Genomic DNA, 23,816 nt, shown 5'->3' with positions numbered 1-23,816 from the left:
TGATTGGCAAGCCGGCAAGCCAAAGACAGAGCCAGGTAGGCGTGCCCGGGAGGGGCCGCTTCGCGCGCGGTCTGTTGCCAGGGCGTCGGTTGTCCGGCAGCGGCCAATCGGGGCGCGGGATGGGCAGGGGGCGCCCGGAGCCGTTTTCTCGCAGAAGCGCCGCCGCTCCGCCAGGTGGGTCTTCAAGGGGCCGCTCGAACCGGTCTCAGCTCTCCGGGGGTTGCCGCGCCATTCCTCGAACCGGCGGCGCGGCGGAACTCCCCGCCACTAGATGGTCAAGGCGGAGGGCGGAGGTCAGGCCGCAGCCTTGTGGGCTCGGCGCGGTTTTGGGGCTCCCAGCCGCAGCCACGGAAGGAGGGAGGGAGGCGCCCTCCTAGGAGAGGCCGGGCTGAGCTGGGGCTTCTCTTTCAGACGATCTCCTCCCGCCTGGAAGGGAGACGCCGCCGCCGCCGCCGCCGCCACGGAGGGTTCCCCGCTGACGAAGCTGCCGCAGCTGCTCTCTGGGAAGCCGGATCCGGGGCCCTGCGGGGCTGAGCCCCCGCGCTGCCGGACGAGGCCCCGGGCAGGACGGGGAGGCGGCCATGGCGGCAGCCGTCGCCACCAAGACGGCCTGGAAGCTGCGTGAGTGGAGCTGCCCCGCTTCTGCCCATCTCGGCCCGCTCCGGTCCTCCCAGGGACGGGGAGGGGGGCTCATCCCGGGGCCCTTGGCGGCTGCTCCAGGAGGAAAGGCCCGGTTGCCCATTTCCCAAAGCGCTGGTGAGGCTCTTGGTGTCCAGCTCGCCCGGTGGCCTTTCCCTGCGAAGCCCCTCCAGGAACGGAGGGAGGAAAAGGCAGCAGCCGAGCGAGCCCACTGACGTCGCCCTGGAAGTCAGGAAAGCAGCTCATCCGTTGCCTTCGCTTTGCTCCCGCAGAGGAAATCATTGCCCACAGCAGCAACGTCTCTTCCCTTGTCTTGGGCAAAAGTTCAGGCCGGCTCCTGGCAACGGGTGGAGATGACTGTCGAGTTAACATCTGGTCAGTTAACAAGCCCAACTGCATTATGGTAAGATGTGGCTGACTTCTTTGTGATCATCCAAGCCCCCCCCCCTCCGTATTTGCCTTTTTCCACCCCTGATCCTCCTCTTCTTCGTGGGGAACAAAAGAGGGGAGGAGCCCCTTGCTTCTTTCTCCTGGGTCAGGGGGTCTGCAAACTTGGCTCTTTTAAGACTTGTGGACTTCAACTTCCAGAGTTCCTTTGCTGGCTGAGGAATTCTGGGAGTTGAAGTCCACAAGTCTTAAAAGAGCCAAGTTTGCAGATCCCTGTCCTGGGTCATCAGCTGGGGGCTCATCTGACTGTTTAGGGCTGTGCTGGGCAGCTGAGAGGGTCCCAGGGAGCTCTGACTGCTTTTGACTGGCTAACAGCAGAGAATGGTCACCCGTGTTTGATTGACTAGACCGGGGGTCTCCGACCTTGGCAACTTTAAGACTTGTGGACTTCGACTCCCAGAATTCCTCAGCCAGCTTTGCTGGGAGTTGAAGTCCACAAGTCTTAAAGTTGCCAAGGTCGGAGATCCCTGGACTAGACTGTATTTGGTGGGATTCAAATCACCTGCTAAGCCACAGACAGAGAAGCCACATCGTGGCTTTGTGAAAGTGGATGTTCTGTCTCTTTCCCACAGTTTTTTTTTTAATTATAAATGTGCATTCCCACATGATTTTTAAAGGATTTTCTTTCTTTCCTATCTCCACACAAACTTATTGAATAAAAGCCACTGTTTAAGAACTGGATTACAAGATGTGATCCTATGTAGCCGTCTTGTATTCTCGCTGATTCCCCTTTAGTTTGTTGGAGGGTCAAATATAATACTTTTGATATTGCCAGAGTTTTCTTCTCTGCTTGATTGTTGAGGCTCGAATCTTCCATACTCTGTGTAGTCTATAAAGGAGAAAAGAAATGTACTTAATAGACATAGGTAGGGCTGTGCTGTCAGAATTTTATGCTGCCTAATTCTGGCCCAGTGGAATTCCCACAAATGCACATGAACCCTCTCCTGTTACTGCGATGCCATTCCTGAGGCACTGTTGACTGTTGGGGGCTGAGTTGGTAGCCAGGTGGTCCTTGGAACAGGAAGTTCAGTTTCTTTTTTAAAAGGTGAGACCATAGCATCCTCCCTGGTGGTCCCTTGTCCTTTCCTCTGTGGTATCCAAAGGAGAACAGCCTGGGGGAGGCATTGACCGGAGTGATCCCCATGCCAAGGATACTGACTTCCCTGCCTTGGCCCGTGTCCTGCACAGATCTAAAGCCTGACTCCATATTGGGCAGAAGCTATGTTGAAACTAAGTACTTCTGCACCTGATCAGTCTCCGGTTCTCTTGGGAACCTTGAAATGCCACCTTGGCTGGGAGAATTCTGTAGTCAGTCCGAGAGGGAGGCGCTGCCTTCTCTTGGGTATTAATTGATGCTCCCTGTTTATATGTGTTTGGCTGGAGCTTGGAGCCTCTCAACCATTGACCATCAGTTATTATTATGTAAACTTTGTTTTAGAAAGGGATTTGCACGGGGTAATTCTGTGAAGCGCTCAGTGCATGAGTTGTGAAGTGAAGAAACAAACCTGACAAACCTAGGGCTACATTATTTGAGGAGAGAAGGTAACCCTACACAGGTTTTTGTCACTGCTCTAAGAAAGTAATTATTCTGCTGCCCTTTTTGGCTAACAATGTTTTGTTTGTCTTGGCTGATGACTTACCATCTTTTCAACAATGAGCTACTTAATAGAATGGCCATGTACTCTTATTATCGGTTACCGTATTTTACACACTATAAGATGCTCCGGACTATAAGACACACATTAGCTTTAGAGGAGGAAAACAAGAAAAAAAAATTGCCTCTGCCTCCCAGCATCCATCCAGTATTCATCTAGCTAGCATCCTTGCAGCAAACAGCCTGCCTCCTCTCTGCTGCCTCCGCCGGGGAACGCTGGAGCCTTTGTTGCTGAGCAGCTAATGGGTGGTTGGATCGGTCTTCTGGAATACCTGCAATCAGCTGTTCTAGGTGGAGGGGATCGCTGCTGCTGCACATTCTTCACCACTTTCATCGCCGCTGCCCATTCGCAATAGGTGGTGGTGATCAGGTGGCTGCAATCAGGCAGCAGCAAACGGGTGGCGGCAATTGGTGGCGGCGAATGGGTGGCGATAGGCCTAGAGCAGCTGAGCAGTGATATTCTGGGAGGCTGATCCAACTGCTAATCAGTTGCTTGGTTGAGAAGGTTCCAGCGTTCCCCAGCATTTGCCGCCACTGCCCCAAATCCCCCTCCCCCGGCAGCAATATTCGTTCTATAAGACGCCCAGGCATTTCCACCCACTTTTGGGCGGGGGACGTGCATCTTCCAGTGTGAAAAATACGGTATATCCTAAAGAAGTCGCATTTTGATTACCATCCAGGGCGATGTAGGTTATCATCAAGTAACAGTGTTTTTCTACCAGTTTTCCTAATTGAAAATTCTTGGCCAAAATAATAATTGGCTGCTATTTGATTTGCACTAGATCCCCACAGCAGAACCGTCGAATCTGTAAGGTGAAAAGAAGGTCTCAACCCTCCTTTCCCAAAAGCCCTCAAGGAATTCCAGCACTTTTCCCAGCCAGGTGTTCAGTGGCATGGAAGTTCCCGCTCCCACCCACAATCTCCCCCCCCTCCACAAAAGGCTGTGTGTGAAGGAAGTTGCTAACAACCTGTACTGCCTTAGTCCCCAGAAAGTTAAAATGGAGACAACGCACTAATTATAATGCAATCTCCTGGCTGTTAAAATAAATGCTGACCAGATGATTCAAGTTTTCTTTCATTCTCCAGTGGGAGATGACCCAATTTCATAAAAGTTAAATTTTATTAGGAACAAAAGACATGAGGAACCCTCCCTTTTTATTTTAATACTCGTTAATAAAGAAGGTAACTTGCGGAGCCACCCAATTTCACAGGAGTGTCTGTGGCAATTCTTGGCAACTACAAAGTCCATGTCGTAGGCAAGATTTCTGGCAGTAGCTTTGCTATGGCCTTCTTTCTAGTGCTGTGACTGGTCCATGATATATATTCAACACATTTATCGTTGCACTGATTTGGCTCTCTTTCTCTCGCAGACACAAAACATAGCTTATTACTTGGTTAAAAACAGAAAGGGGAAAATTCCCAAAGATATAGGTTACACTTCTGGTAAACCACAAGATGGTGGTTTTACAGGCTCCTTCGACAGTCTTTTGGCAACTTAACCAAACACTTTGCTGGAAGAAGAGAGGGGCATCCACTAAGTAACTCTTTTGCTGACTTAGCGTGTCTCTAAAGACAGCAATCTGCAGCAGTGCCTGAGTTGTGATTTTCTGTGGTCACACCCTAGCCTTTTAGCCTTTCCTTAACCAGTAAATTTCCTTAACCAGTCAGTAGGCAGCTCAACCTCCAGTGCACTGAGTGTGATAAGGGAGTTTTTTCCAGTGTTTGGCCCCACTGATTCCCGATAGCGATGGGAAGAGATGGCGTGCACTACCCTCAGCTGCTTAAAGGAGAGGCTGGGTAAAATGTCATCTGCTTCAGGCTCATAACAGCACTTGTTGTTCCTTTTGGATGCTCTCAACAGACCTTCGCTTTTCCCAAGTTAACATGCTGTAAGTGCAAACCGAATAACATACTTCTACAAACGTTAGAAATATATTTGGGTAGCAATAAATGCTGACAGAACATTTCTGGCTAATGATATTTTGCACTCCAGTATTTACTTAAGGAAAATTACTGACAGTTTTTAATTTTGATACTACAAAGGCTGTGATGACGAAGTTATATTGCATCCCAAACAGAGGGACTCTGAAGTGGTTTAGCTGCAGCTTCTAGGCCTTCTCTATAGCTGGGAATCTGAACACAGTCAGTGCAGGGTGAGTTTGGATTGCTGATATTTCAGCGTCAGGTTGAGGCTAGATTGGTGGGCTCCCAATCTCACTTTTACAGCACAAATCTCCAAGGCTTCTGGGCTGATCTGGAGGCCAGTGAAAATTCGCCCTCCTCCCCAAAAGGCCCAGTAACTAAGAGAAAAATCACATGGCTTCTAGAAGTTGGCACTCTTTTCTGGAGCATCAGTATCCAAGATCAAGAAATTGGGGTGACAAGGAAAAAAACAACTATAGAAGTGATGTTGGGGGCCCTCATGATTAAATCAGCCACCATTGTAAAAGTAGCATATTGTTTAGATATAAAGTCATATATAAATCTCTATTTGTGAAAGTAACTGCTACTGTATTGTTTCACACATTACTCCACAAATGGAGATGATCTCCTTTCCAGAGCAAACTTCACAACTATGGTGATTGCACATTACCAGATAGTCATTCCCAAGGCTTTTCTTTTATCAAAAAATATTTACTGATTAATTTTAGCAACGAATACCCCAAATGTGTATTCCTTATACTAGATTTAGAAAGTCTACATACTGCTGTTAAAATGTCAGATTTTTGAGATGTAAAAAAATCAGACCAACATGAATTATTTCATTTTTTTCCACCTTTAGGATAACATAAGCTGTACAATTCAATTGAAAAACAAACTGAAATCTTTTAGGGGGAAAATAACAACTAAAAAACTGACAATAATGTGATTGCATAAAGATGCACACCCTTAAACTAATACTTTGCTGAAGCAGCTTTTGATTTTATGACAGCATTCCGTCTTCTGGTGTAGGATCCTGTGAGCATGGCACAGCTTCACTTGGGGATCTTTGCCCACCCTTCCTTACAAAAGCACCCCAAAATCTGCATAGGAGATGCCCTCCAAATTGTGAGGGCATCTCCTGTGCACAGCCCTCTTCAGAACATCCCACAGATTTTCAGTTGGATTCTGATCCGGGCTCTGGCTGGGCCATTCCAAAATTTTGCTCTTCTTCTGGGAAGCCATTCTTTGGTTGATTTGGAGGTATGCTTTGGTTGTTGTCATGTTGGAAGAGGAAATTCCTCTGCATCTTGTTCAGTGTTTTAGCAAAGGGTGTATAGACTTTCTACATCCACTGCATATGTCAGCACAGCACGCAACCCCGGCTCAAAGAAATGGAACTATTTTCCATTGGTCCACATTTGTCTCCTCGCTACCACAGATATCCCTGAAGCGGAACAGCTGTAGATATTCTTTTTAACAGTGCAGAGAGAGAGAGAGAGATTCTGCCTTTCTATGAAGAAAATTCAGAGGCAGAAATAGCAGTTGGTTAATAGGAAAAAAATAAACCAATTTATTTTGCAGTCATCCTCTGAATCAAGTAAATTGACATCTTTCTATAATTTTGACTTGTCTTGCACCAAAAGACAAAATTAAGCCTATCACAAAAAATCTTTATGGGCTGCTACTGCTCAGATCTTTATTTCATGACCAACTTAATTGTGGCTGGCACCCCTCCCTTCAGTTGGCTGACTCTTGTTTTTTTCATCTTGATCAGAGTCTAACCGGTCACACAACACCTGTGGAGAGTGTGAAGATTAATACAAATGAAGAGCTCATTGTTGCAGGATCTCAGTCAGGCTCCATTCGGATCTGGGACTTGGAAGCAGCCAAAAGTAGGTTTGAAAGGCGTTGTGGCACTTTCCTTCGTCTAGCTGGCCTGTAGAAAGGAAGCCAGAGGACTAAGTTTTGCTCTGAGGGTTAGCAGGGCACTTTACTTCTTTGGTCTTTTCCAGATAAAAGTCTGTAGTTGATCTCCCTGGATTCTCCCAGGTGGGCCACAAAGAATGATAAGGAGTTTTGAGCCACAGATTTCCTCTCTGGCCACACAGTAGCTTTGCCTTAAGAAATCATAACATGAAAAACAAAAATGCACATGGCCTTCAGGTTTTCCATTTCACGTAGATATTTATTGAAACTGATTGGTGATCTTATTTAGAATTAAATCTTAGTTAAAAGTGCCTGTTATTAAGAGAACTGGTTCTTCTTCAAACAATAGAGAACAGTTACAAAGTACATAGGTTAGGATCTCATTTGATAAATATTTATAGTATAGACAGTCAATTCAGCAATTACAGCATTTTAAATGCCTTGGCAGGTTGCTTATGTGTAATATCGGCTTTTCAGAAAGCATGAAAATGCCTTGCTAACATCAGTCCGATAACTGGAGCCAGGCTTCATTAGAAAAACAGGATTCTGTGGGGTTCTTAAAAGAGCCTGTGATGTTTCAAAGGATATAGAAAGGATTCTGGCCTGTTAGGTCGTTTCTTGGGACATGAGCTCTTTTCTGTCTCTACGTTTCATCTAGAAGCCATGGCTAAGTATAAAACTGTATATAAATGTGTAAGCATACAAATATTGCAGCTACAGAAAGAACTATTTTAAAAAGGATTAGCAAATGGAAAAAATTATGTCCCAAAATGAGCTCATAAAAGGTATTGATTAGTACAAGAACCGAGCACTTCATTGTGTTTTGAAAGAAAAAGATAACTCTACTATGTTGGCCAATTGCCTCCTAAAAGCAGCAGGCATCACCTGATCACCTTGCTCGCTCAGGAAGGTTTCAACAATTTCTCTTCTATGAAATCCTGGGCCTGTGGAAGAAGCAACGGGGGGTGGGGTGGGGTGGGGTGGGGCAGGTAGAAGCAAGTGCGTAGAAGGATGATGTGGAGTCAGGGGAAGGTTTTTCCCACCAGGCTGGCTTCACCCCCACTCCCACCCACCCCGGTCTTGTTCTGGGCTCAGGCAAAGGACGTCTAGTCTAGGCAGAAGTATTGACATTGCTCTTGTTGAGTGAGTGAAAAAGTTGGCATTGCTTACAAGCATCTGGAAAGTCAGTTGCAGCAACCACCAGCTGAAGCGGACAAAAACGGCTTCTGCAATTTTTTTCCCACTACTGTAAAATCATTTCAGTCCTTGCTGTTGCTTGCTAGGTTTGACCAGTCGGTTGACTAAGAAGTTGCAGCTGTAAGTTTTTATAATTAATCTATTATAGGAAGTAGATCCTGTTTGTCTGGCATTCAGTTCAGTTTTGCACACAACATGTGGCCTCTTTTAACAAGTTTATAAAGGTTTAATATCCTTCCCCATTGATTTCCTCTGCTATAGAAAAATGATCCTAATCTGACCTATTCACCTTTAAGAAGCCACACTTTTATTTAACTTTATAATAAATTATTTTAAAAAGAAAACTTAACTAAATAAAACGCAAAATTATACCAGCCATGCTGTCTGGCATGCATTTATCACTGGCAGAATACTGTCTTTTTAAATCATAATTTTCTTTCCCTGAATTTCCTCTTCAGTCCTCCGCACGTTAATGGGCCATAAAGCAAATATTTGCAGCCTCGATTTCCATCCTTATGGTGGCTTTGTAGCTTCAGGGTCCATGGATACCAACATTAAGGTAAGGCCAATACATACATACATACATACATACCCCTCCCTCCCTCCCTCCCTCCCTCCCTCCCTCCCTCTCCATGGTCTTGCAGAATGATGAAGAATTTTGTGATGGGCAGAAGTAGACTAACCAAATTAATAGTCAGTGTACTCGAGTAGCTGCTTGGAGTTCCTGTTTTTGAATTTTTTTTTTTTCCACTTCTGAATTTCGGTCAATTTCTTGGTCATCCTATTGTAGTCTGCATTTCTTCATGGGATGAAGATGAGCAAGAATTTTGCTGGTTGGCAAATTTGCTCTTTTCAAAAGCGCCCAGAGATCTGAAAGACATGAATATTGTTCTGGGTAACCCTGAACAAACAATGCTTTTCCTCCAACATAGTGGTCGCCATCCATTTGTAGAAGCCACAGAAAGATCTGTGCCCCATTATCAAAACTCAGGAGGAGGAGGAGAGGAATGCAGAAGAAGTTCCATGAAAAAGGGAGAGATGCTTCTTAGAGTGCGCCAAATATCCCTTTCAGATTCTATTAGCTCCGTGCTCTGAAACAGTTACTCCATCCAAGTCAGAAATCAGGACTTCTTCATGTTAAGACAAACCTTGATTGATTAGGACAGTTAAATGTTTTCTTCTTTTCAAAAGAAACGGTATCTTTTCTTTCTTGCAGCTTTGGGATGTAAGGAAAAAAAGTTGTGTCTTCAGGTACAAGGTAAGAAGAAAAATAGGTTCTATTTCACCTGATGTCCTGATACTCACTTATGCAATTCATAACATTTACTGGGACAATTTGAAAAGCTTTATGAATTGGGAATGATCAATATACTTGTGAAAACAAACTACTAATCCATTTTCCTGTAAGATAAAGTATTCCGTTTTAATTGCACTTGTAAGCAGTTCTGTTTTTCCTGATGTTTCCCCCGCTTCAGCCTACCGTGAGATGCAGAGGCCGGGGGAGGGGGCAGAAGAGGGCAAGGGAAGCCATCCTTTTGCAGACCCTCTTGTGGACCCTCCCCTCCTTCGGTCTCCTTTGCAGCCTCCGCCGACCCAGGAATATCTCTGGGGTGTGTCATCCTAGGGGATGACTTTGGCCACGACCTTCTCTCTCAGCCCAACCTCTCATTGGCTGCAGCTCTCTAAAGATGGGAGAAGCAGATATTTTGAACGTTGCCTTGAAGGAAAAGCTGGATGCAAACCCGGTTTCACTTTGCAGGGCCACACAGGAGCAGTTCGGTGTCTCCGCTTCAGTCCGGATGGGAAATGGCTGGCATCTTCCTCTGATGACCACACGGTGAAGGTAGATGGGCCCCCTCCTCTGCCCCCCACCCCCCCACCCGGATGGCAGCCTGGGCCCTTGAACAGCTTAGCTGATGGGTGTGAAATTGGTTAGCACCCTGGCAAGAAAAGGTTTTGTGGTTCTTTCCCTGCCTAGTTGTGGGACCTGGCTGCTGGAAAGATCATGTTTGAGTTCACAGGACACACGGGACCAGTCAACGTCATTGAATTCCACCCCAATGAGTACCTTTTGGCCTCGGGGAGCTCCGACAGGTAAAAACAGCTCTGGCTGGGGCTGGAGATGCTGTCTTGAGGTGGAAGATTTGCTGAGGGCTGGTTAGAATATGTCACAAGCACTCATGGTGTGGTGTGCAGGCTTTGAATTGTTGTTGATGTTGTGCGTGGAAGACATTCCTGCTTTTAGGGAAGCCCTTTTTTCACCATCCTGGAAGCTGGTGCTTCAGAAGGAAGTCGGGATTTTTCCTGTGAGGTCCCCATAATGTTTTTCATAGTGTTGAAGCCTCCCTGAAACTCCTGAGAGATGCTGTACCTGGTCCTGGAGATGCTCTTTGTGTGCAAACCAAGCATTTCTCCATTTGCTGCCCTCCCTCCCTCCCTTCCTTCCGTACTGCGAAAATTTAGAATCCCTCAGGAATTCTCTCAGCACTCAGGATTCAATAACTGTGTGGCATAAACAGAGGTGTTGATGCTTAACTGGCCTGCTAAGTTGTCAGTGTGTAAAATCTTTCCTGGTGGGTTGTGGTCCCCTAAAGCAGAGTTTTCCAACTTTTCCAACTTTGCAGAACAGCCGGGGGAGGGGGGATCATGGTTCCTTGTGAGCAGTGGACAAACATGCACACGGAGCTTCATTTGCTCAAGTGGCGGGCACACAATGGAGTGCATGTGCTCACTCACTGCTCACACAAGTGGAGAAGCCCACGTGCACCTGCCCAGCACTTCTATGCCCTGGTTCAGAGCAGCTCAAGGCCCGGTAATGGGCCACAGCCTGGGCATTGGGACCCCTGCCTTAAAGGATTCAGCTGTCTGGACACTTCTTGACTCAGACCCAGCAAAGTATCTACTCCCTGCTGTAGAAGAGATGGTGGTCCTTCATGCCAAGCGATTGTTTGGAAAGCTGGCACTGGCCCCGCAGTCAGCAGAGCTTGTCTTTACGTGTTTTTTAGCCTGCTGCTCTTCTCCAGAGTCTTAGGCAGGACTTGGGTGCCCTGGAAGCCTTGTCTTCTGCCCTCTTTGGCCTCTCGCTGGCTTCCCTCCTGAGTTGTGTAACTTGGCTACGCCTTTATTATTTTTGTTTCCTGGATTAGCAATTAAACAGGATTAAATTGTAGAAATATATTTCTGGGTATTCAAGTCGGTTTCTTTTGCTGATTCTACATTTTTCAAAGCATTTGTATCATGAAATCTTTGCCTGCATATCTGCTCTCTTCTTTCTCTGACTCGAAACCAACAGTTTCACTCCAGATACGTTTCCCTGATTTCTTAGCAGTATTATATTTTTGGACATACTATATCGTATTTTCTGATTTTCTGGTCATATATACATAGATACCTACACAGGGTAATGTTTTTTTTTTAAAGCCAGAGATCCTTATAATCTTCTTCAAAGATTCTTTTCATTAGAAATATTAGCCTGGATTAAAAAATGAAGCATGCTCCAGTATGTGGACAGGAGGGGCCACGTGCAGAAGTTTACTAGGCAAAGGAGAAGGCAAAAGCTGCTGGAAGTGCCCCACCCCCACCCCCCCACCCCAAAACTTCATGCTCTTTCACATTTCATCCTGGGGCTCAGAGCCCGGCTGAGGCAGTTCTTGCTCCTTTAGATGCCAGGTGATCTGTTTAAGGAGAGGGATTTGCACAAGTGGCAGCTCTCCTGCAGAACCCAAAAACAGAGAAATGAGATGGAAAAGGAGCTCGGTGGTTGGTTGCGGCTGGAAGCAAAGCAGGTGGGATTGGAGAGAGCTGATCTTTCACTTCCATCATCTTTGCTTTTTTGTTTTCTTGTAGGACAGTCAGATTCTGGGATTTGGAGAAGTTCCAGACAGTGAGCTGCATTGAGGAAGAGGCCACGCCTGTTAGGTAAGATGCAACAAGTGTTTGTCGGCAGGGATGCTGGTGAGTCCATTTCAGGCTTTCCTTCAAATCTGGGGGCCGTGTCAGGTGGAATGATACTCTTGTTGTTGCCTCTTCCCCCCCCCCCCACCTTGCAGGTGTGTGCTTTTCAACCCTGACGGTTGCTGCTTATATGCCGGCAGCCAAGATGTCCTGCGAGTGTATGGCTGGGAGCCCGAGCGCTGCTTTGAAGTGGTCCTGGTGAATTGGGGCAAAGTGGCTGATCTGTCCATCTGTAACAATCAATTGGTGAGTGAAGGAATGTGGAGAGTCAGATTTCCTGGCTAATTCTGGCACTAGTTGTTGTGCTGTTCCCCACAAAGGGCTTCAAGGAGGCCGGGGCGGGAATGGCGGGGATGCCCCCCCCACCCACACCCCTTGTTGCTTGCCAAGCAGCTTTCCTTCCCTCTCCTGGCAAACCCCTAGCCCCAGTTCTCCAGGTAGCTTTGAGGAAGGGGAGCCAACCTGATGCAGCACAGCATCTTTTTCTGGATGGTTCTTGCAAATACCTAAAATTCTAAGAATGTGGATTCTTTCTGTTAGATTGGCGTTTCTTTTACCCAAAGCACCGTCTCCTCCTATGTTGTGGACCTCAGCAGAATCACAAAATGTGGCTCTGGGCTCCACGGGCTGATCAGAGATGACAAACCCCTGAGTCCACCCCCATCTCTGGGCTCCTCCCTACGACGGATCTACGAAAGGCCAACCACCACCTGCAGCAAGCCCCAGAGGTGAGGGGGGCAGGCTTTTTTGGGGGGACGGGTGAACAGGGGGCTCCTGGGTGGTGGAGGCTCAGCTTCCTGGTCCCTGTCTCTGTCTCTTGTCTCGCATCCCGCAGACTGAAACACAACTCAGAGAGTGAGAGGCGCAGTCCAAGCAGTGAGGATGACAAGGAAGAAAGGGAATCCACTGCAGAGATCCAGAACTTGGAGGATTACAAAGAGATATTCCAGCCAAAGAACTCCATCAGTGAGTTGGATTTAACGTTCTTGGATTGCTTTGGCTTGATGTTGGGCAAAATCTGCGCATAAATCTTTCCAGTGTGTGTAGGCTCAGCTTTATGAAGCGGTTAAGAATGCGGGTTCCATAAAGCTCCAGCTGCTTTAGTCAGCTCTTCCCTCCAGAAGCTTCCAAGAGGCCATTTTGTGTCTCCAGGTTGCTACAAAAGAGCTGGACCCAGCAGTTATTCAGCTGGTGAGAGAGATCATCATATCTGAGTTTCCGGCTGGATCTTTAGCAAGGCTTTTACTTCCCCTGAATGCACTGTTGGAAGGTAGAATCAGCAATGAGTTGGAGCTTGTATTTCTGAGCTCCTTGTGCCCGGAGTCCTTCTGGTGACCTGAAGGCGGGAAGAGTTACTAGACAGCGCAGGAGTGTCGCTTTGGAGTCAAGCTCCAGAAATCCAGAATAATGCCGTTTCTTTTGTGACCTTATGAAAAAGAAAAAAGTTCCAGCTGAAGTTGGGGTTTTGTCTTTATAGCACGAACTCCCCCCAGCAAGAGCGAGCCTTTTCCTGCACCTCCAGAAGATGGTGAGTTCAGAGCGCCCGGAGGGGCTTTCCTGACGTCTCCTGGGCGTTTGTAAGCGGTAAAGGGGGACACGAGGTGGGACTGCAGTTTAACCTGTCCTTGCAGTCAATGGAAATAACAGGGGGAGCATTCAGTAGAGTGGACAGTTTGGTTCTTTGTTTCCAAGGCAGCCAAAGGGGAGTCAGCTCAGAGTTGGGGCCCAGAGCAAAGGGGAGCAGAGGCTTCCCCTTGTAGCTCGGCCTGCAGAGACGCCTAGGAGCAGCGGGGGTCTCGGGGAAGCCCCCAAGCAGGGGCACATGCTCAGAGGCTCCTGTCTTGCTTTCTGCAGCAGTCCAGCGGGTGGTATCCAGCCTCCCTGACTGCAGCCGGCCCTTAGATGGCCTTCTCTTTTCTGGGATTTTGCTCCAGGAGTCAGTTGCATCTCCCTCGGAAGCCACTCATCCCCAGGGACCATCCTCCTGTTTTGGGGGGCTGAACTCCACAATTCCACAATGTCCTCTGTGAAGAAATACCTAAGAATTGGGCCGAATGAAAACTTCTCACCCGCCATTGTCAGGCAGTGCATGATTCTATGTACTTTCGTCAAGCGACTTTTGATGCACCAAATGCATAAATGCTCTTGTCTCCAGAGCTCTTGTGCCCACCTTCTGCCCAGCAACGTTGGTTTGGTTGGGGTTTTTTTGCCCTCTCCCAAGAGACCCTTCCCCCCCTCTCCCTCTAGAGGCAGCACCTGCCAAAGAAGCCTCGCGGGCTGGTCAAGCAGGAGATGCCGCGTCCCCATTGCCAGGCCAGGAGAGGGTAAGTGCCTTGCCCTCTGGGTTCTCCAGATCTGGGCTGCTCCTTTGGGGGTGGAGGCCGCCTCCGTCAACATCACCTCTTGCCCTCCCCCCCCCCCCCCCGTTTCCCTCTTTTTCTATTTTTTTTGCCCTGGAAAATGGTGTGCCCTTTCCTCCCGCAGACAGATCCTGTTCAGAGGCAGCCCATAGCTGCCTCAACCCCAGTAACACGGGTGGAGCCCTCAGTGATTCCAGCTGCCAGGAATGAGCCTATTGGGCTGAAGGCCTCCGACTTCCTGCCGGTAAGATTCTTGCTTGCCAAAAAAGAGAAGGAATAGTCGCTCAGCAGCTAAGTTAGGGAGCAGTTTTTGAGTTGACCAAAGGCCGGACAGTCTTTAGGGTGTAAACCAGGGGTAGTCAACCTTTTTATACCTACCGCCCACTTTTGTATCTCTGTTAGTAGTAAAATTTTCTAACCGCCCACTGGTTCCACAGTAATGCGCCATGTATCGTCATCTGCGCATGCCTCTCACGCAACATGGATTGGGCTTTGGGGGGGGGGCACCGGCTACCTGCTCTGCTTGTCTGTTACAGCTGGGTGGTCTGGGGGGGAGATGCGTGAGCTATTCTGGGACGAGGCTCTTTTGTTTGCAGTCGCACTATAGCGCCATTTAGTTTCACTTACGTAACGTGAACTAAACTTATGTGCAGACGATTCAAATAGTATATTTTCAGAAATTTAAATTGTCACAGGGAATTTTATGAAAACCTAATGAAAATGTTTTTAAATAATGCTATGAATTTTTTTTTAAAAGTCAATTAAATAAAAAAAAAGGAAAGTGCTTCAGTATCGGACAAAACCCCTACCGCCCACCATGAAAGCTGGAACGCCCACTATTGGGCGGTAGGGACCAGGTTGACTACCACTGGTGTAAACAGTAAACTATTAACAGTAAAATAAGTGTAATGGTAAAATATTAATATTTAGAAAGCAATGGATGGAAACTAGAGATCCAACCTAGAAATAAGGAGAAATTTCCTGATAGTGAAGAAGATTAATCAGGGGAACAGCTTCCCTCCAGAAGTTGTGACTGCTCCAACACTGGAGGTTTTCAAGAAGAGTTTTGACAGCCATTTGCCTGAAATAGTAGAGGGTTTCCTGCCTGAGTAGGGGGCTGGACTAGAAGACCTCCAAGGTCCCTTCCAAACTCTTGTTATTTTGTTACTCTGTGAGGGATGGGTAGAAAACACCCAAGGAAGAAGGCGGCAACTTTGTGATCCAGAACAGCATCCATTCTTAGGAATGTCTTTTAAAACAGTATATTTTCTGGGTGGTGTTTTTATTTATATTGACCACCAGGAGGCAGGAGGTGACCAATTTGTCCTATTTTGTGCCCCCCCCCCATATCTTTCAGGTAACAGATCAGGAGGGTTTATTTTTCTGTGTCAGTTTGCACCCTCCTCATTAATTGCTTTGTTCCTAAGCGACAATCCTGTTGCCTCCAAAGAAGAATCCAAACTAGGAGGCATCTTTCAGTTACGGCTGCTCAGGAGGAAAGTCCTTTGCAAGCATTCAGGATCTGCTCCCACCTGGCTTGATGTATTTCCCTTTTGCCTCTGTACTTGCAGGCCGTGAAGAGCCAGGGCCTGACGGAGATTGTAGACGAGGAGGCCATGTCTCAGATCCGGAAGGGCCATGAGACCATGTGTGTGGTGCTGACCAGTCGCCATAAGAATTTGGACACAGTGAGAGCTGTGTGGAGCACGGGGGACATCAAGGTAAGCTTGGAGGGTGAGTTTGAGGCTGGGTGGCTGGTTTTGGCTTCTCTGACCTGGGTCCCAAGCTCTGGCCTTCGTACAGGACTCCTGTTCTGTTTCCCTTCCCCCAATACTCCCAGCAAAGAGTTAGTCAGAGGCCTCTTTTCTGATTTATTTACATACATATAAATGTCCTGGCTACGTCTACCCACGGGCCTGCCAAGTTTCTGGAGATAACAAGGAAATTACAGATAAGGCCAGAATTACTCACGAATATATTCTTCCCTCCGTTGATACAGATTGCCCGCGCAAATTCATTACTTTGTCCAAGACAAAAAACCAGGAAGTCCCGCCTCCTATTTATAGTCTCTGCAGATGTCACTGCATGACAATTATGACTTGGCTTTGTCCCAACTCTTCCACTGCTGCGCACGCCGGTCACGTCTTCGTAATCTTGCATCACTCCAAAACTGTTCTTGGGGCGTTGCCAAATCAGAAGGAGGCTCCATGGAATCAGGCTTTGCCGGCCCCTCCTCCTCCCTTTGAGTGGGTGCCAGGGAGGGAAAGGGCTCACGAGAAGCAGGGCTGGCCAGGTCTTCTTCCTCACTTTCTGAATCATCCGAGTCCAGGAGTCTGGGTCCAGGAACTTGGGTCACAACAACTCCGTTGACTCCAGCATCCTATTGCTAGATGGATTAATTTCCCCAATATTATTTATTTATTCAGTGTATGGCCTACACTGTCAGGGAAATCAACACATGCTAGACACACAATGCAGTCCTCCTGGTAGCCTAAATTGCTGGTTCATTCTGTTCAGTGCTTATGCGCCTAACCTTGGTGCATGGCGGGGAATGAACTAGCTTTATACCAGCTGACTATGATAGTGGCACTCAGGTTGCTGGCTCTTCCGGGCTCCTCCGCCAGTCTCGCCTCACTTCGTCTTGTGTCACAATGCCCTGTGTCCAGCCAAGTCCAGCGCTGGCTTCCGCTGTCCACACACATGAGCACAGCTAGGTTTTTGCCACCAAAGTAGTACCCATTTGTCTACTCACAATGTTGCATGCTTTTGAATTGGCTGGGCAGGAGCTAGGGATTGAGCAACAGGCGCTCACTCCATCTCACAGAGTCGGCCTTTCCATCAGAGGTCATTTCTGGCTAGCAGTTCCAGCATCATTAAGCCTCCCCATTTCCCCATTGGGCTGGTAACATAAACACCTGTTTTGATAATAATGGGATATAACTGACAAATTATACATTATGGTTAGTTGATCAAACAGAATCTCTTATTTCAGCACAGCAAAATCTACTCCTAACTTGCATTCTTGCAAGAAATAACACAAATTCACGATCCCTAAAATTTTGATCTCTCCTGTTTGTTATGATGCTCATCTGGAGAGGAAGGTGCCTCTCTATGGATGTGGTCCTCTCGGGGATCTGAGACCCACCGTTTTTTGCCTAAACCTAAGATCCTGGTGTGGGATCCCACCAACTTCCCAACAAAGTTGTGCCTTTGGTGGGAAGCAGATACCTTCCAGTGCCTCAGTTCTTCTGTTGCCACAGAAGAGAACTACCTTCATAGGAGCATTTTCACCTGTTTCTTCTGTAATCGTTAAAGAATTTAGGATTTCATTTCAGTTTCTTCTCTGACTACAATTTTTTGGGTACTATTTCTGGTTTCATCAAGCCTTTTTACCAAGTTTTGCTTTTGACCTGTTGTGCCAGGATTGGAACAAAAGTACTTGGCATATTGCCATGTGGGGAGATTGGTCCCAGAAAAACTCAGCTTGCATATATTCTGCAACTTACTGACCCCCTGATGACCTGGCCACAGGTGATCACTGATGCTCAGCCTCTTGGTTTGGAAATCTTTTGGTCTTCTGATCAATATTGTCTTTGGTCTGCTGGTCCATATGAATTTGGAAAAGGGCTCGAGGGAGTGACTCAGTTTGGCCTTCCTGCCTCAGTCGCAGGATTTGGCCCCGGGTGAGTCCAGTCTGCTAAAAAGAGCAGAATATTGTCATGCAAGCGACTGACTTTCCTTTCCAGCAGAGGAGAACCTTTTTAGCTCAGGGCTGAACTGGGGGGGTCTTTGGTGTTTTCTAAGCTTGGTTGTTTTCTTGCAGATGTTAGATAGCAGCAACCGTGCTTGAAGAGAGAGGGGTTTGTTCTCATTTTATATACAAAATACTCTCATTTATTCAAGATGAGAGCAAATCCCATTCCCTCCCCGTGCTGATGTTGCCTAGTTTGATAATGAAATGTTCCCAAGAAAACAGCCAAGCTCCGAGAGCAGCAAAGACGCTCCCCCCCCCCCCCCCGCGCTTCACCGTTTTATCTGACTGGATAGATGCTGTCAATCTCTAGAAGCAAATCCATGAGAGGGTGGGAGATGCTGGGACTTGTGATTCTGGAGTCCCACTGCCCTCGGTTCCCACCTGCCACCAACCTACTGCGGTTCCTTGCAATAATCCTATTCTGCCACTGTGGTTTCTCCTCAGACTTCAGTAGACTCTGCTGTGGCCATCAATGACCTCTCGGTGGTGGTTGACCTTCTCAACATTGTGAACCAAAAGGCGTAAGTCTCAGTCTGCGTTTCTTCTGCAGGGAGAGTGTTGGTTGGGCTGCCTGGTGCTGAGTTCTTTTTGTTCACTGCTGGCAAACCCTGGAGGTTCCAGGGAATGAACTGGTGGAGTGAGACGTGCAATTGCTCCCTTGGCATGTAACATGCTGTGGATCCCGCAGGCTCTCCTGGGGACCCAAATATTCTTCCTTCTCCTGCCTGGAGGGACACAGGGTCCCCCGGGTGGGTCAGGGCACAGAAGGCTATTCCGGGGCTGATCCGGAAGCCACTGCAGGCTTTCATTCCTGGTGGGAACCGAGTCCACAGGCTGAAGGTTGGCACAGCCCATCTCGCCGCCTTCTGCTGCCTTTGGCTGCTTCAGTGAAGACTTTGGCTCAGTCTCTGCCTGAGGGCTCAGGAAGTGAAGGATCACGTAGTCCAGAGTAACCTCTCTCCTTTTCCCAGATCACTTTGGAAACTGGATCTGTGCACGGTGGTCTTGCCACAAATAGAAAAGCTGCTGCAAAGCAAATACGAAAGGTAACTTTCTTCAGGCTGTAAGCTTTGTAAAAAGCTCCTCGTTCTGCGTTATGGTTGCTAAAGGAGCAATGCTGCCTCGGGTCAGGCCAGGGTCCCAGAGATGGGCCTTAACCAGACTAACTTGCCTGAGGCAAAAGTGGGAAGGCAGGCCAGCTGCTCCTCAGGGGCCAAGGTGGGAGGCAGCTCTGAGCACAGGGAAGCTTTACATCAGGGCTGTCAAACTTGATTTCATTGAGGGCCGCATCAGGGTTGTGTTTGACGTGAGGGGCTGGGTGGGCGTGGCCAGCTCTTCATCACTTGGGTCAGGGGCGCCTATGGTGGCCCAAAGTCTTCTGCCAGCGAGCTCAGGAGGCTGCGAAGGTTTCCGGCAACCCTCTGCCAGCACGGCCCTCCCAAGCTCTGTTTTCACTGGCAGAGGGTTTCAGGAGGCCATCACAGCCCCCTGAGCTCTGTCTTTGCTGGCAGAGGCACCACAGGTGCTTCTTTGCTGTTTCCAGGGCGGCCTGTGGGCCAGATCTAAGCACCCACCTCGGGCCTTGAGTTTGACACCCTGGTTTACATCATCCACATAAATAAAATGCGGAGGCTTCACTTCACTTCCTTACAAAAGGAGCCAGGCTGCCTAATCCTTTAATTGCCTCTTTTCTGCCACACAGCTGTCCTCTCCTCCAGATCTGAAGCCTGAGGCGTCTCATCTTTGCCCTTGTCTCCCCCATGTGCCTTTGCAAATCTCTGCCCTTCAGTTGGTCTCCATTTCCTTTGGGGAGGTCTTTGCTGCCCACACCAGTGACCACTGCCCACCAGTGTGGCTACTTCGGCCTTTTGCCTAGTGCCAGATAATTCCCAGGGACGTTGAATTAGCTTTGTTTGGGTTTATAAGTTGGAAACTGCAGGCTGCAAAGGAGGCTACATCTGCCTTAATGCCAGCTGTCATGGAAGGCCCTGATTGCTTACCAGTTCCTCTGAGGAGTGTTTAACTGGTCTTATTTTTTTTCCTGTAAGCCTTTGATTAAAGATTTTTTTAAAAGCTTTCTGAAAATCTGCAGTTTTTGCAGATACTCAGCCAGAACAAGGAGCCCTTTTTCCAGATGCAGATGCTGGATGCTGGATGGAGATGTGCAGGTTACTTCATAACGACAAAGTTTTGACTGGGAAACACATCTTCACCAGCACCCAGATAAGCAGGGATTTATACTAATCTACTAAGGAGAAAACCACACACACTCCAATACTGGCAGGGCAAGCTATTGTATATAATCAGAGAGCAAATTCCACACTCAGTCACACTGATGAGGTTACCTAGTTGGGTACTGAAACATCTGCATAGAGACAAGCCAGCTCAGGGAGCACCAAGTACCTCCACAGTTATCACTATTTGTTAAAAACCCTTTCAAGAAAGCTTCATCGTGTTTGTTCTCTTTGTGTCATAAGAGCTTTGTGTCAAGAGCTCTGGGTCCTACATAAACCAAACATAGAATAAAATTTTCCCTTCCAATCCAAATAACCACATCCAAAGCTTTTCATCTCCCAACCCCCTCCCCATTACATAAAATAACTTTCTAATTATTCAATTGATTGTGATTGACCCGGGAAGCGGGGGGGGGGGTTTGGGAGGGAGGGGGGAAAAAGGGGGAAAATGTTTTTGTTTTTTAAAACTCTTTCAATTAAAAAAAAAAAAAAAGAGCTCTGGGTCCTGCCCTTGACGGAGGAGGGTCTCCTGCAGTCACTGGAGAAATTCTTGAGGGAAGAACTGGGCAGTGCTCTGGATGCTGAAAGGAGTTCTTTCGAAACTTTCTTCTCCTCAATTCTCTTTCTCTTGTGCCAGTTACGTCCAGACAGGTTGTGCGTCCCTGAAGCTAATCCTGCAAAGGTTTCTGCCCCTGATTACGGACATCCTTGCCGCACCCCCATCGGTGGGAGTGGACATCTCCCGAGAAGAGAGGTAAGAGGAGAGGCTTGTGATGCTGTGAAATCCTGCCCCTCTCGTAACATAGCGAATTCCAGAGATTTAGGCTAGAAATGCACCTGCATGCTCCACTTTACCTAACGGGGCCCAAAGATGTTCTACCAAGGTTGATTAGAGGCTTCTGATGGTGCCAAGTTCTTTTTTGCTCCCTGCCCCACCCCCACTGTCCACTCCCAACTCAAACATCAAGATAACCCGGCCCTATGCCATGGAGCGCTTTAAAGGTGGTCACCAAAACCTTGAAGCGCACCCGGAAGGCCACAGGTAGCCAGTGCAGTCTGCGCAGGATGGGTGTTATGCGGGAGCCACGAGGGGTTATGCGGGAGCCACGAGGGGCTCCATCTATCACCCGCGCAGCCGCATTCTGGACTAACTGTAGCCTCCGGATGCCCTTCAAGGGGAGCCCCATGTAGAGAGCATTGCAGTAATCCAGGCGAGACGTCACGAGTGCGTGAGGGACCGTGCATAGGGCATCCCGGTCCAGAAAGTTTCTTCCTCGCATTCCTGGTGTGAAGTGGCAATGGGGAGCCTTGTTCTCTTAACTCATAAAAGGAATTTTCCAGACAGGTGGATGTGAAGTGCTATCAAGTTCCAAATGGCTTAATTGCTCACATGTTCTTTGGCCTTTGGTGAATCCTTGTTCCCTCATTACCTGTTCAAGCACTATTTAGGGAGCAGAGCACCATAAAGGCTGCCTTCCTGTGGGCAGGGTCTCCTCTGGGCCTTCAGCCTTCTGTCTGCCAGTTGACCTGAGTGTTTAGCCAGAGCAGGGCCTTTGGCGTGAGGGTGAGGGGGGATTGTCTTCAGGATCTGTAGGTTCAAATGGCATCGCTGGCCCCGCATACACATAGACACGCACACTTTTCCTGATTAACGATGTAAATACCATTGCTTTGTTAATTCTTTGCTCTGAGAGTGCCTTATAAAAATAAGTAAAATAATATTTGAGCCCTCCAGAGTGGTCCTGCCCCTTTTGGCAGCTGCTTTTCTTCTTGACGCAGGCTCCAGAAGTGCCACATGTGCTACAAACAACTGAAAACCATCAGCGCTTTCATCAAGAACCGGTCTGGCCTCAGTGGTCGCCACGGCAGTGCCTTCCGGGAGCTGCACCTCCTGATGGCCGTCCTGGAGTGACCGCTGTGGCCGGGCTGCCTTTGGCTGCTGCTTTGCCCTCCCGCTCTGGAGATGCTGCCAGGGGATTGTCTTCTCGCGGCCTTCCGGGAGGCAGCTCTTCTGCACTGCACCCAGTCCAGTGCCTTACAAGACACCTTTCAAAGCAGACTTTCCTGCTGTGGCACCACTGACCTTCCTGCACCTGTGCAGTTGCCTTCGGGGGGGATTGCAGAGGACAGAGGGCCCGATTCCCTTCTGGCCGAAAGGCTTCCATTGCCTCGCATCCTTTTCCTGCCTGCCAACAATGGTGGCAAACTCCTGACTTGTGTCCAGCTCTCCAGCCACCTTGAATTGTGGGGGACCAGCCTAGGGTCGCTGGTATCCATGACGCGGCTGCACCAGGACCTTTCCGCTTGCCTTTCGGCCTGCAGAACCTGAGCCAGGTTTTTCTGGTAACACATGGAGCCATCGCTGGCTTTCCTCTCCGCGCCCCCACGCCCCACGGTGGAAAGTGTCTTGGTATTGGGGAACAGAATGGACTTTCCCTGCATTGCTGGAGCCAACTGGTCATACAACTGTAACTTATGACAAATTTTATTAAATGTTTGTAACTGGAACTTTGTGTGGCTACATTCTGCAATTCAGAATTATTTTTATTTCGAATTTTTATACCGCCCTATCTCCCTAGGGACTCAGGGCGGTTCACAGCCAAAATAAAAATATACATATAAATACAAAATAAAACATCAGTTAAAAAACTTATTAAAATGGCCGAATTATTAAAATCACAATATACATAATAAAACCCATTTAAAACCATTTAAATTTTAAAAACTAATCCAGTCCTGCGCAGATAAATAGATGTGTTTTAAGCTCGCGGCGGAAGGTTCGGAGGTCAGGAAGCTGACGAAGACCTGGGGGAAGTTCGTTCCAGAGGGTGGAAGCCCCCACAGAAAAGGCCCTTCCCCTGGGCGTCGCCAGCCGGCACTGCCTAGCCGACGGTACCCTGAGGAGTCCCTCTCTGTGAGAGCGCACGGGTCGGTGAGAGGTATTCGGTAGCAGCAGGCGGTCCCGTAAATAACCCGGCCCTATGCCATGGAGCGCTTTGAAGATAGTTACCAAAACCTTGAAGCGCACCCGGAAGGCCACAGGTAGCCAGTGCAGTCTGCGCAGGAGGGGTGTCACATGGGAGCCACGAGGGGCTCCCTCTTATCACCCGCGCAGCCGCATTCTGAACTAACTGGAGCCTCCGGGTGCTCCTCAAGGGGAGCCCCATGTAGAGAGCATTGCAGTAGTCCAGATGGGACATCACGAGAGCGTGAGTGACCGTGCATAGGGCATCCCGGTCTAGAAAGGGGCACAACTGGCAAACCAGGCGAACCTGGTAGAAAGCTCTCCTGGAGACGGCCGTCAAATGATCTTCAAAAGACAGCCGTCCATCCAGGAGAACACCCAAGTTGCGCACCCTCTCCATCGGGGCCAATGACTCGCCCCCAACAGTCAGCCGCGGTCGCAGCTGACTGTACCGGGATGCCGGCATCCACAGCCACTCTGTCTTGGAGGGATTGAGCTTGAGCCTGTTTCTCCCCATCCAGACCCGTACGGCTTCCAGACACCAGGACAGCACTTCGATAGCTTCGTTGGGGTGGCCTGGTGTGGAAAAGTACAGCTGAGTATCATCAGCGTACAGCTGGTACCTCACACTGAAGCCACTGATGATCTCACCCAGCGGCTTCATATAGATGTTGAACAGGAGAGGCGAGAGAATCGACCCCTGAGGCACCCCACAAGTGAGGCACCTCGGGGCCGACCTCTGCCCTCCTGTCAACACCGTCTG

General features: G+C 48.5%; 1 protein-coding gene across 2 annotated transcripts; it reads left to right on the top strand.

Annotated features, from left to right (window-relative positions):
• Positions 1 to 19: 19 nt before the first annotated feature.
• Positions 20 to 22,620, top strand: KATNB1 (katanin regulatory subunit B1). Of its 2 annotated transcripts, none has more exons than XM_058155275.1 (20): positions 20 to 174; positions 412 to 621; positions 912 to 1,042; positions 6,438 to 6,555; positions 8,245 to 8,345; positions 9,003 to 9,044; positions 9,546 to 9,629; positions 9,765 to 9,880; positions 11,633 to 11,704; positions 11,836 to 11,986; positions 12,281 to 12,468; positions 12,576 to 12,706; positions 13,218 to 13,268; positions 13,988 to 14,064; positions 14,225 to 14,344; positions 15,672 to 15,821; positions 18,299 to 18,375; positions 18,826 to 18,900; positions 20,726 to 20,842; positions 21,868 to 22,620. In XM_058155275.1, the coding sequence occupies exons 2-20, from the start codon at positions 582 to 584 to the stop codon at positions 21,998 to 22,000; spliced, it is 1,974 nt and encodes a 657-aa protein (XP_058011258.1). In that variant the 5' UTR covers positions 20 to 174; positions 412 to 581; the 3' UTR covers positions 22,001 to 22,620. The 2 variants fall into 2 exon arrangements, with proteins under 2 accessions (XP_058011258.1, XP_058011259.1); XM_058155276.1 differs by having other exon boundaries at positions 161 to 293.
• Positions 22,621 to 23,816: the final 1,196 nt, after the last annotated feature.

This window comes from Ahaetulla prasina, chromosome 12, assembly GCF_028640845.1.
Source record: "Ahaetulla prasina isolate Xishuangbanna chromosome 12, ASM2864084v1, whole genome shotgun sequence".
Classification (NCBI taxonomy): domain Eukaryota; kingdom Metazoa; phylum Chordata; class Lepidosauria; order Squamata; family Colubridae; genus Ahaetulla; species Ahaetulla prasina.
Note: the sequence above shows the minus strand (reverse complement) of the source record. Positions and strands in the feature narration are given on the sequence as shown.